A 13,634-nucleotide genomic window follows, 5' to 3' on the forward strand; every position below is an offset into this window, starting at 1 on the left:
TTTGGTCAATGATTTATAAAAGTACTGGGAGTGGGTGACTTAATTTGTTTTCCAGCTTCTGAAATGAGCATGCCACATAAATAACACACAAATACTTTAATACTTGCACTTCTCATGTCTCTTGCTGTATACACAGATTAAAATCACTCAGTGTGAAAGAAACCGCCAAAGTTAGGCAGGCAACAGAGATCAACGACTGAAAGTAATGAAAAACAGCAAAGTTGAGAAGCTTCAATTTATTAACTCAAAACTGTGTTCACAAAGTAAAGATACTCAATCAAAACATTGGGAATGCACACACGCGCACGCACACACATATCACACAGAGGACTTATGAACAAACTCAAAAACGTTGTGAACTGTCATGTCCACAAACAAATATAATATTTGAATAATTTACGAAAGGATCACCTCAGAAAACAAACAGTGCATCATGGTATGATAGAGATCAAAGTGCACAACCAGACATCACAGACGCTTAAGTTATGGGATTTCCAAAGGGGAAAAAAAGAAAAGAAAAAAATCACATTAAATCAGAAAATCCACATATTTAAACCAAACACAAGCATAAACAAACCCTTCTCCTATTTGATGGTTTGGAGAGAAAAATGCATGGGAATCAAGAAAAAAATCCCATCCCTCAAACATCCCACCGGAATAAAAGGCTGCTATATGAAAAGCTACAGTCCAGATGGCATCAGCCCATTTTCTGTGTCTGTCATTTGAACCTGAGGAACACACACACACACACACCTCACACCGTTACAACTCGTCCTTTGGTTTGCCATTATTGTCCTCTTCTATCCCAGCATCATCATCTGACTTCTCATCATCCTCTTTGTCATCCTCATCATCACCTTCAGCGTCCTCCTTGTTCTTCTCCTTCTCCTCTTCCTCCCTCAGTTTCCTTTCCATATCTTCCTGCTCATCCTTCATTTTCTTCTCTGGTCCCTAGGCAGGTGAAGAACAGTGTTAATGTTTAACATAATGGAAAGTGAATCCACAATAGGGGAGTACTGAACTGTCACCTGCAGTGTGAACCAAAGCTGAACCTAAAAGCTACATTCTTTGTCTTCCTTAAAATCCTTTTGTTTTATCACCTGCCAAACTTTTAGTTCGGGTCCTTTTTATGTTAAGTACACCAAGTTTGACTGAGAACCACGAGTTCTCAATAAAAAAACAAGCACAAAAAATGTAAACAAACAAGGTGCACAAAACAAACATCAAAATAACAAGCTAGACCAAAACTCTTTGTTCCATAATAAATTATGGAACTAAAACTATTTCTTCCCCAAATGAGAACCAGTAATCATTTGGACCTAGAAAACAATCATCATGATCATGAATAATGTGCCAACCATTAAAAGTTAGATGGTATAATACTGACAAACTTATTAGGTGAAGAAACTCAACCTGTACTGCCAATATGGAATTTCAAAAGTTGCTCAAAGAATCAATTTGCAATAAGCTGCTCAAGAGTTGAAGTGGCCTTATAGTTAATGTTGCTTAAGCTACAAGAAGTACCATCTTCCCTGTTTAAATACCTAGAGAACTGCTCACATGTGATAGTTTTATTGCTTGTTTACATGCCCTAAACCACTTATCCGGATCAGCTGTGAGCTGTGGAAACATTACAGACTACATGAAAGCTGTTGAGAAGTTATCTTCTTTCTTTGGAAAATGTCTGATCAACTCTGTAAAGCTACATATGCATGGTCTATTTATTGTGTTGCCCTTAATTCTGACTAGAACTGATTTCAGGCTGTATTCTGACAGAGGGTTTTAAATTGAACCCCCCCATTAGACCATTTACATCTAAACAGTCCTACCTTGGTTTTTCCCCAGGTTTCCTTTCCAAATTCCTCTGCCTCTTTCACATCGTCGGTAATCAGAAAGTTGTCAAAAATGGTTCCAGATTTGACCTTTCAATGAAAAAACAAACAAAACAAACAAACAAAATAAACAATGCAATATTATATTGTCGTGACATACAGATACATTATAAATGTATTTGTCTTGAAATAAATAAACCGCAATGTAGTTTCATTTTTACATGAAAGAAACTGTTTTGTAACATTTTATTTATAACAGACCCTAATGGGGGAGTAGTGTAGCATATTTACCTGCCACAGATCCAGGCCCAGGACTCCAATGTTGTTAAATTTATACATAGTAGCATCCTGAGTGTACTCTGGGTTGTCTATCTCAGGGTGGACCCATGTTCCCTTGTAGTCAGGGTTGTCAATTTGTTTGGGTTTCCATTCCCCCTACAAAGGTATTAGAGAATAAGTTACATTTTCTTCCCTTTATACTAGTAAAAAGACCTCCAATAGAAATTCTTCACTTTTTCGGTAAACCTCAAGCAATGCAGCCCATACTTTATACTCTGGATTGGCGATCATGGGGGGCTCCCACTCTCCATCCATGTCCTCGTCCCAGTCATCAGGCTTCTTGGCATCAGGGTCAGGGATCGTCTCTGGCTTGTCCCAGTCCTGGAAGACAGCAGCACTGAAGTTACCAATCAGAGATGCCAATCAAAACAGGACTTGTCCAAGAGTACAAATAGCTCCATCCTGGCTGTTCCAAGAAAAACAAGGAATGGCAACATTAATGTAAGACTGGATCAACATTATCAACCCACAATTGGCACTATTCAGTGTATTCTGGCTGCAGTGGATGGCCTAATGAAATTATGCATTACAACAAAATTGAACAATAAGAAAATGCTCAACGTCATTAACACCATGTTCAAGATTTTATTGTAAATTTGGGACTTTAATCTCAGAACATCTGTATAGCTTTATTGCAAGTAATCTAAAATCATTTTAAGTCATGTTACTTCAGGCTTTGTGTCACTGGGATCGTCAATCTTAGCCCTGTCATCCCAGTCGCTTGGCTTCTTAGCTTCAGGGTCCTTGATCTTCTTTAAGGGCAGCATGTCCCAGTCGTCCTCAAAGGAGCCAGACTCTACCTTCTCATTATCGATCTTCACCTCATATGTCTGGTCTGGATTCACAATCAGTGTGTACAAGTGGGTCAGCTCATCATCCTGAAGGAAGACATGGAGAGAATTTATGGGAAATCTCTAACAGATTCATGGTTTACAAAATTTAAAAAGGGAAATTATTTAACAGTCTTGGTGCATAGCTACCTTGCATTTGATGTCTTTCTTGATAAGATGGTTCTGACCCTTGTAGTTAATTATCACATGAACCTTTTTTGTGCTGTATCCACAAATGTCAGGCCCTGTGTACACAGGCCACATTATGATATGATTATATACCATGATTACAAAAGAAGGACGTCATTTCGAACAGCTCAAAGTCAGATGGAAAAACATCATGTTCTGGTTTCAGGCTTCAGTGTCTCTCCAAGACTCACCAAACATGATGTAATACTGGGAGTCTCCATGCATGTCACTCTGGTCAAGCTCATCGGGGAAGAGCTTGACGTAACCACCTCCACAGTCTATCTTCTGCTCATGCTTGACAGTGAACTGGATGACCAGGGGCTTTCCCTCATTGCTAAATGGCTCAAAGTGGGCTGACAGGGCATAAAAGTGGGCATCCTGGCTGGTCCGGATACCTAGAATGAGCACAAAAGTGATTATTATTATTATTATTATTACTACCAATATAGACTGAATATAAATGCACAACTCTTTCTAATTTCAGTAAAGGCATGTAAAGAAGTATATTCTTAAAATATCCATATGAACACTGAGCAGCCTGAAATGCCTTAAGAAAAATAAAAGTAATATGTCTGTTTCTATAATCGTATGCACTAATGCTGGTATTCTGAAACTACATCTTGAATAGTAGGAACTGCACTAGAATGAAAACCATTGAATAATTAGGGATTTTTCACATGTTCAAGACCCATCCAGTCAAACAAACAGACCCCTGGCAAGCTGATTCTCACCCACGGGCCACATTTTTGACACCCTAAATTTCTTAATTCTATTCTTCTTTTGCACTAACAGAATTTTGTGGTTCAATGTTTCACTTCAACAATGTCAGAGATTCTAAAATCTGAAATAAAACTGTCTTTATTTTGTATCGGAAGAGGATTAGGCCACTAAAATAAAAAGTGGGCACATTTTTTTTTCTTCTTTTCCAGAATTCTGATTAAAAAGTCAGAATTCTGAGAAAATTCTGACTTTAATCTCAGAATTCAGACTTTTTTCACAGAATTCTGAGAAAATTCTGACTTTAATCTCAGAATTCTGAGAAAAATAATTCTGATGAAAAAGTCAGAATTTCTCAGAATTCTAAGTTTAATCTCAGAATTCAGACTTTTTTTCTCAGAAAAAAAGAAGAGGAAAAAAAAGACTTGCCCAATTTTTTTCCCAGTGGCCCTAATCCTCTTCTGTACAATCATGGTTTCCAATAGTACCCAAAAAGTTGATGATGGGGCTGCGCTATATAAATGTCCCATACTTTTAGTCAGATTTGCAGCCTGCTCAGGACTTCTGGTTTCAAAGAGCCAAGACAGTGACAGGGAAAATTCTCTGGACAAAAAAGGGTACTTTTGCATTGGGTCAGAGCACTGTGTTTACATCCATGCACTCTATGACTATCAGTCATATTTATAATTCTTCCATCTGTAATTAAAGCCCAATATTAACTATTTTATCAGTGTAATAGAAATTTGGAATGGGGAAAACTAATCTAAGGTTACCAAATGGGAAGATTACTGATAGTACAAATCTTTGTTTTTGTTTTTGAGTATCCAAATTTAAAATAGGTTTGGAATTGGAGTATCAAAGGCCATGAGAGCACTGGAGGCTCTTTGCAGGATATTCCAGTCCTGAGTATAATCTGTGACCCTGTGCTCACATTTACATTGGCAAACCTGTGTTAGCTGCATTTGCATGATAAGACACCAACTCTTGGTCTATGCAAATAACACAATTTTAACAAATTAAGCCGTATCAGTTGTGTTTCTAACACAACATAGTATTCGTACCTTTATCAGCTTCAGCATCCCCATAAAAGTTTCCAGCACTCAGTTTCCACTGTCCATAATCTGATTTATGTTTCGACTCGACCCAACGGCTCTTCCATCCATCTGAAACACATTAATGCAACCCCACTGGTTACTCACTGTAATTCCTCTGATTCTGGTTACATTAACACCAAGCCACCATGCACATTTATTACACTGCTTGTTCCACAAACCTACTGAGGACTCCAAATGCAATTACTCAACATGATGATAAAAGTGAAAAACTTTGAGATTATATAAATGAACTCCTATATGCAGTGACAGGGTTTAAAGTTTTTCTGTTTAAAAAAAATTAAGGGGCTCCAAATATTTTATCCAAATGCTTTTACCCATAAAGGTTCCAGCACGGTTCTGCATGGTTTGACTAACATAGGAAAATAGAAAATAGCTGCGCCCTTAACCCAGTACTAGACGACATTTAGACACATTTAACTTAAAAAATAACATTGGAGCGTATGCTTTACTAATGTATTACGCTATTATTTTCAGCCAGCCACTCATCTATACCAATGGGTTCAATTTATAGAGTAAGTTACCTTAAAAATTCCAGGAACATATATTAAGTTGTCTTTAATTAAATTACCAAATAAGAGATTTAATGTGAACTGCCGTGAAGACGTTGACTTTTTTTTTAATGCAATCATTCGTGTAAGACAAGCAGATATGAAATGGACTGTGTTCTACCTCCATCCAGAAACTGTTCCTTGAAGTAAACCGTAGCGTCGATAGTTAGCGCTAACGATGCCAAAACTACAGTAATTACCACCGGAAACTTCATGATGCTAGCTGCAGTCTGGTAGCAGGTGGTGAAACGATGAGATTGAAAGTCCGATGAAGGAAACGTAAGCTGAGAAATCTAACAGCGTTGAATCCCACACAGATGGCCCTGGTTCATTGGACGAGCGTTTCACCAATGGAAACAGACCACGGTTTATTTTTCGGGAATGCTCGTGTTCGATCGGAAGGAGATCGGAGGAGGCTCCTGCTTTCCTGCAGTTTTTAGCCAGGGACGATGAAAATGAAAATGTGGGTGTCCGATGGAAGAAGGAAGGCTTAAAACGTCGGTTACGTTATGAAAATATATTTGACTTATGAATGATTAACAGTTGTTTTGGAAGAAGCTACGAGCGAGTTCAAAGCAGGCTTTAAAGGCCTCCGTCTGTGTGCCCTGTGCAGTGATCAGCAGGCACGAGACCGGTTACACCCATCACTAAGCACGGGGTGATGCCGGTGTCGTTCAGGTTAATTAAATTTGTTTACATATTCCACTCTCCCGCTGGCTTTTCTGTAATATAAATAACAAGCCGACATTTTCCTTACTACACCACCGATCAGCTTTAGTTTACCTGCAGTGCTGCAGGGTAGTCTAGCCTCCCATTAAACCCATAACTACAATACTGTGTGATCTTGAGCCACCCATCATCTCTTTTGTCCCACATTTGCTAGGAAAATCGGGAATAGTTGCCATAGTCATAGTTTTCAGTCACGTGATCGATTTGCTACCCTGGGCGGTATCATGGTGCCCAACAGTGGACAGTCACTGTTACTTAAGAAAAAAGTGTTGTTTTTTCCACCTGTCTCGAGCCGAAACCACTTGGATCATGTATCATAAAGGAAAAACGAAGATATGACGAGAAACTACTTGTGATCCATATTTTGCCCTAGCAGCTTTATTTAAATCCCAGAAAGTGGAGATATCTACGTCTGAGAACCGCTCACCTTACACTGCTGCCAGGATGGAAGATTTCAAAATACAGACCAATGACTGTAGAAAACTTTTCTTTCTTGTAATTTCTTGAAATAGTCTTCAGGAATAGTTCTCTTGAAGCTTCTTGAAGGACATTCCAAAGATCTTCTTTGGATGTTGGCTGTCTTTTGTCCTGTTCTCTGTCAAGATAACCCAAAACTGCTTAAGTAATTATAAGGTCTGGGCTGTGGTAAAGCAAATCAATGTTGCATTTACCCAGGTGTAACCCTAACTCTAAACCTAACCCATTGTCAGTGTATTTGGGATCACTGTCATGGTGAAAAACTCAACCAATGTGATGCTTTCTAGATGCTGGACCAAATGCTAAAGGGACCTTTCTGTGATCATAATTTCATACATTTTGAAAGGAATAAAAGAAATCATAAAAGAATGAATAATAAATAATATAATAATAAACAAATAATGGGAAGACTGAAAACAGACAAGCTAAATAATAATACACTGGTTACCTTTATAGTTTTAGGCTGACTCTACAAAAACCAGAAAGACCCATTATCAGTGTATCACATAATAGACGCAGAATAATACCAGGTCAGTGTTATCAGAAGGGATGAGTAAGGAAAAGTGTGAATGTTTTTGCCACAGGGAGCACATGCATTTTTGTAGTTGAGTGTGGAGCTAATAAAGTTCAATTCAATTCATTTATAATTTGAAATTTTCATTTTAAATGTCCTTTATACTTTAAAGCATTTTGCAGCAGCCTTTAGCTGATTCAACATTGTACCATTTTAATTGAACTGAAGGCTTTTCCAAAAGTTTTTAGGACAGCCCAATAATAACAAATTACAATAGTCCAGCCTATAAGTAGTAAATGCATGAACTGGCTTTTCAGCATCTGAGACAGGATGTTTCTGATTTTAGAGCTCTTGTGCAAATACAAGAAATCAGTCCTTCATATTTACCTAATATGCACATTAAAGGACATATCATGGTGAGAAATGAATACAAGAATTCTCACAGTGTTACTGAAGGCCAAGGTAATGCCATCCAGAATACGTATGATCAGACACCATGTTTCTAAGATTTATTACAGGTGATCCAGCTCTTTATGTCTTTAAGACATTTCTGCAGTTTAACTAATCGGCTTCATGGATAGATTAAGCTGGGTGTCAACTACATAGCAATGAAAATGTATTGTGTGCCTTCGAATGATACTACCTAAGGGAAGCATGTATAATGTAAACAGAATTAGTCCAAGCATGGAATCGTGTGGAACTGATAATTATCCTTTGTGCATGAAGACAACTTCCCATGTACATGGATATATTGGAGTCTATTAGCTATGACCGAAGCTACTGCACCTTTAATTCCTACGACATGCTCTAATCCCTGTAACAAAATATTGTGTTCACCTGTATGCAGTATCGCACTGAGGTCCAGCAGGCCTCCCTAGACATGAGCCATTATTAACCTTCACTATCGCTGTTTCTGTACTGTGATGAGTTCTGAAACAGGACTGAAATGCTTCAAATAAATTATTTATCTGCAAATGGTTTTTTAGCTGTTTTACAACTATTCTTTCAAGAATTTTAGAGATAAAAGGAAGATTGGAGATTTGCCTTTAAATTAGCTAAGTGTGGCGGGTTGTGGTTTGTGGCTTAGCTGTAGGGGATGGGTGGAGCAGGGTGTGGTGTCAGGGAAGGCTGACCCACACAGCTGACCCTCATAATCTAATCATGCCTTCCCTTTTGTGAGTAGACGCACGTTGGCATGGACCTGGTGAAGGGTGCTGTAAGCAGGATGCAGGGGTGGGGCCAGCCGAGAAAGCCAGACGCTGTGACCTGTGGAAATTGAAAACTCCTGAGGACAATTTTTGTCAAATGTTTTTGTAAAAGTAAATAAACTGTCATTATCACAGCTCTCTGCCACTTCATGCTAAAGTGTTGTCTAAAACCCGGTCTGTGTGATTACAGACTGGTGGACGGCATTACCGGTGGAGGTGCTAGCCCAGATGATGGTGGATCATCCCTGTGATCCGCTGCAGTAGTGGCCGGCAGATCCATCTAATCCTACTCTCTCTTCTGTTTCTCCACAGGTCCCAGAGGTTAGAGATGGTATACCCAAAAAAAAAAAAAAATGCCTGCGGATGAAGATGGGACAGGTGCTCCATGTTCCCGGCCCTACAACACTCTCCCTTAGCTTGAGAGGGATGTACCTGCATACCAGTAAGGTTCCAAGGGCCTGGGTCCACCGTAGCCTGGTGGACCCAGGCCACACAGAGACCCTGGTCCATCAAACCCTGGTTTGGCTCGGGCGTAGTTGGAGGCAGAGTGGGTGGAGGTTAGTTGTGTGCATGGGGGTTGTGCATGAAAGGAAAAATCATTCTAACTATAAATTGTTAGGCAGCAAAGGAATGCCATCCTTGAAATGAAACCGCCCCGAAAACTCTGTTGGAACCGGTTTCTCCACACAGCAGTGATATGATGTACATTTTGGCGTCCATAGATGCAAAAACTTTCCAGCTTTAAAACATGCCTCGCTGGAACTCCTTCATAAAGACTTTCTGGCGCTGCATGAGTCTGAGGAGTTCAGCCAGCAGCAGGTGGAAACACCCATTGCTGAAAACGTGGCCCTCAGAGAGTTGGTGAAATCCTTCACTGAATGAATGACCTGGCTCTCAGAAGAAAACTGTTGTGCTTCAGGCCCGCAGCATGAGGGACAATGTTCTGTTTTCAGGCTTCTCAGAGACATTTCATCCACATTCACCTGAAACTGATAATGTGGTTTAAACAATCAGCTTTCATCATGCCCATTTTTGGGAGGGTAAAAGAAGTGATGGATGCAGACCCAAAACAATTTTGAATATTTTAAAGAAGAAGAGGCGGTGAAGAGCTGAGGCAAAAAGGGCTGCAGACACCCCAGATCTATTGGGTCTGGGGCCGTCTGCCTCTAGCTCCTTGGGGGCCTTGTTCCAGTCTCTCATCCTCAAGTACATTTCATGACGAACGCTCATACAAAGACACACACATTCTCACTCTTTCCCACATATGCACACACACAAATCACAGCAAAATTGTATGTTTGTTTGTGTACCCAACTTTGTTTTGTTCAGTTGTTGTGTGTTTCTCTTTGTGTGTTCTGTTGCAGATGCAACAGTTACATCCTAGACTTTTGCCACTCTCGTCTTTCTGACCCTTTTATATTCCTCTGCCACTTTCTCCTGTCTTTCTACAACCTGGCTCTCACCCCCTTTCCTCTACAACATATTATCCTCTCTAATAATAACATGAAATAAAATAAACCAAATGAGCAAATGTTGATGTGTTAACAGGAGCATAGAAACTCTTTACAATGGAAAAATCTAGGAAGCAGGTCTAGGCAGCAAATGCTCTGAATGTCCACTTAGGGTTAAAACGGCATGCACAGATAGATGCCCGCTGTCTTTGTGAAGACACCAAATACATTTCTTATCCTGCTAGCACAACTGCAACAATAAAAACTGGTCACAAAACCATAAAAAAACAATCTCAATTGTCAGCCAGCCTTAAACCCAATTTTAAACCTAGTCTAAGGCATCCACCAGAGGTTCTCTTGTAAGTACAGGATTTAGTTCAGCACTTTAACGGTCCAAATAGTACCTAATAATAACCTACTGTCAGTATATGTCTAGACAGGCATATTTGACATTGATTTCAGATCAGTGAGTGATTATGATGAACTGCTTTGATGGGTGTGTTTTTCAAATTGTTGATCATTTGCATCTGTAAATATTCCTCAGGTCGGTGAAACACCACAAAGACAAAGGAGATGATCGTGGACTTTAGGAGGCACACAGTAGACCTGCCTCCCCTCCACATAAAGCTGTGGAAAGCATTGTGGTACTAAAAAGAAGCCCACAGCAGATGCTATCAGAAATTTTATATATATTTTTCCTCTTGTGCTTTTGTTGATAGGTGTGTCATTAGGGACGGTTTCCAGATGTCCCTCGGTAAAACTTGAGATCTTGCCGTTCAAATTTTCTGGTTGTGATTTTACATGAGCTTCGTATTGTGGGATAACAGTGTAGTAAACTGCTGTCATGTTACAACAGCTGACATAAGATCACCCAGGCTGCAGTATAGTGCTTGTTGACGGTGGACTTCCCAACTGCATAAAACGTTTCTCCAGTCACTGGGACCCTACATCGTTGGCGAGAAGCTTTTATGCTGAAAGTAATGGTCGGATGTGTTGTACCTTAATTTTGGCGGCTTGATAGAAGTCTGGAACGGATGACCGACTCGGTGACGGTAACCGCAATTTAGGCAACATGGGAGATGTTGTGGGATTTATCTTGAACGGATTTTAAAAACCGTCGGGAAAATGGCCGAGAGGTAAGTCCAGCAACACTCGCACTGTTTTGCTTGTTGAGGGGAAAAACGAGCACGAACCAAGGGAGGCAGCCAGCCCAGAGATGAGACTAGCAGCCGCGGTTCGCTTGGTGGCTGTGCTTACTAGCTAGTTCGCCACGTATTCGCTCCCACGATTCAAGGATTTCCACGCAGAACATATGTGCGAATTTAGTGTCTTTCCCTGTCATCTCCCTCGGTTGTTAGTTATTCGCCGGGGTGGTTGTATCTGGATATTTGTCAGCGTGGAAGGAGCGATGCGTGGAGGCTAGATGCTGTTGCACCTGTCGGTCTAAATTCCCATCTCTTTGCTGGAATGCTGCTAACCTGCTTTCATAAGTAGATGCTGACAGGAAATGCACCTTATCACTTCGAGAGGAGGCTCGAATAGAGAAATCCTCCTTTGCAGCATCTCGTCCTTGTGATGGATCGAGGCGACTCCCATGGCGCGGCACTAGAATTAGAGGTGCATGGCCCAATCACAGTCAGATCTACATATGTCTCCTTATTCACTATAATTATGAAGAACAACAAACAAACAAAATAGTTTCTCAGCTCAGTTAATGAGTGGTTAACTCTCGAGCGTAGAGAAACCGCAACACCAAATTCCGCCAAATCCCAACACATCAATGTTTTTTATAACACAGGCGTGAACAGCTTTTTCTCATTTAGTAGTTCTGCGTGGGAGGTTCGGTGTTCCTATAATGAATTAACCACATTGAGGAAAATCGCACCCCTCTGTTCGCCATGATCAGTGCAGGGAGGTGGGAAATTAACGACAGAAATCCAGCTGGATCAGGACTTGTTTGGTGTATGTGCAAATCCTCCTGTTTCCTCCATGCGCCTATTTAATAGTATTTTCTTTAATGAGGCCGAACAGGTTCTTATGCTGTTCATGTAAATCTGTCTTTCCTGATATAAACAAAACAGGCTGAATTTGAATAGTGTAGAGTCGACGTGAATCCAGCCTCCCAGGCCGGTGTTCTTCAGCTGCCAACATCAAAAATATGGATGTGTTTTTATCACGCTGATTGCCTTGAAAGTCAGGGTGTGGAACACATCGTGGCAGTTTGTCCCCAGAACTTAACAAGCTCATGTGGGTGTGTTAATAAATGAAGGCTGGGAATATCCAGGGGTCATTTAGCCTCATGCAAATCATTACTGCAGGTCAGTCCATTCAGATTATTGATTTGTTCAAAAAAGGTCATTTTAAACAAATCTGGATTCACGGGTACAGTAATAATTGAAAGGTTTGAGATAAGTAGTTCTGGACTCAAATGCAGTTGTTCTTGTTGTTTGGATCAAAAGCATCAGAATCTTAGCCCGCTTTACACCACCTTCTTCTCGCCACCCTGATTGTGTGAGTTTTTATGTTTCATATATTACTTTAGAGAACCAAGTCAAAAGAAAACTCACATATCTGCTTTATTTGCTGTATTAGCCAGTGACAATTGGATGGTGTAGTTAAAGGTTGAGGATAAGAAGTAAAAGTAATGCAAACTAAGAATTGCTGCCGCAGTCTTGTAGTTAAACTGGTACCTGTGGCTCAGGTGGTAGCGCGGGTTGTCCACCAGTTGGAAGGTGGATAAATTGATCTCATGCTCCTTGAGTTCTTAAGTAGGGATTTGAGAGCCAGTGTTCCCAGCAGCTCACTTCCTTGGAATTGTTAGTCTGCTTACCTATTGATCCTGCTTATTGGTTCCACTTGCACTACAATCAGCTGATTTCAGTTTGTGTGCAGTAGAGCAGTGTACAGCAGGGATATGGACTGAACTTTTATTTCTACTGCATAGAATGAGAGCCCAGTTGTAAAGTGCAAACTGGATCCAAGACAGAAACGGCTGCGTTATGGTGCTAACACAACTTTGCCTCTTTGCAAGTGCCTGCACAGACAGCATGCTAACACTAAGCTAGCAAGAACCCAGAGGTATGTTAAAGCTGAGTGACTGCTGACCGACCACAGCAGCCAGACCCTGAACTTTAACTGGTAACAAAAGCAGCGATGAACAGTCAGGCTGCAGCCTCCGTTTCTACCATTTCATGTTTCTAAAGCAGAATCACTGTGGACGTCGCTTTGAAGACTCTTTGGGCTGGTTTTTATCTTTGCTTCGTCTTGTCGGCTTTGTGTTTATACCTAAACGCTAAGAGAAAGATCATATGTGTGTGCTCATTAAGATGGGGATTTGTTTTGCTGTGTGGAACTGTAACCTAAAGGTTTAAATTGTTCACTAGTAATTGGGTTATGGAGAAACTCAATGTAACGTAACGAGTTGAATAATGAATTACTTTCTACTGGGAGTAATTAAGTAATGTACTGCTTTACTTTGAATAAAAGTGTTTTGTGCAATCCATTACTTTTTTGACTCCAACACTGATGACCATTGATGTCTTTAAGAGCGCAATGAGAATCAATAAGGAATTGAATCAATAAGTGATATTGATCATGGAATCGTAACTGCTAACTTGTTACAAATTCCCATCCCTTGTCTTCCTTGTGTAAGATGGTGTGTAATCATGCATATGCTTAGGCATGA

At 40.3% G+C, this 13,634-nt stretch overlaps 2 protein-coding genes across 4 annotated transcripts in view; one reads left to right on the plus strand and one right to left on the minus strand.

Moving 5' to 3' along the window:
- arhgap39 (Rho GTPase activating protein 39) overlaps positions 1-13,634 on the plus strand; it is a 103,133-nt gene that overhangs the window by 24,866 nt on the left and 64,633 nt on the right. The window contains exon 2 of one of the 3 annotated variants that reach the window (XM_082510283.1): positions 8,811-9,704. Coding sequence is in view for 1 of the 3 variants with exons in the window: in XM_082510282.1 (XP_082366408.1) it covers positions 11,075-11,085 (11 nt within the window). In the remaining 2 variants the exon portion in view is untranslated. The other 2 variants (XM_082510282.1, XM_082510284.1) reach the window with 2 other exon arrangements.
- On the minus strand, positions 218-5,938 carry LOC309692097 (calreticulin-like). Its single transcript, XM_082510298.1, has 9 exons — positions 5,692-5,938; positions 4,969-5,070; positions 3,382-3,585; positions 3,152-3,246; positions 2,840-3,049; positions 2,379-2,492; positions 2,124-2,267; positions 1,830-1,922; positions 218-951 (listed from the first exon to the last, which is right to left on the minus strand). Exons 1-9 carry the CDS (start codon positions 5,783-5,785, stop codon positions 763-765), a joined length of 1,245 nt encoding a protein of 414 aa, XP_082366424.1. The 5' UTR covers positions 5,786-5,938; the 3' UTR covers positions 218-762.

The sequence above is a fragment of the Aulonocara stuartgranti genome (assembly GCF_965226115.1).
Source record: "Aulonocara stuartgranti genome assembly, chromosome: 17".
NCBI classification, from domain to species: domain Eukaryota; kingdom Metazoa; phylum Chordata; class Actinopteri; order Cichliformes; family Cichlidae; genus Aulonocara; species Aulonocara stuartgranti.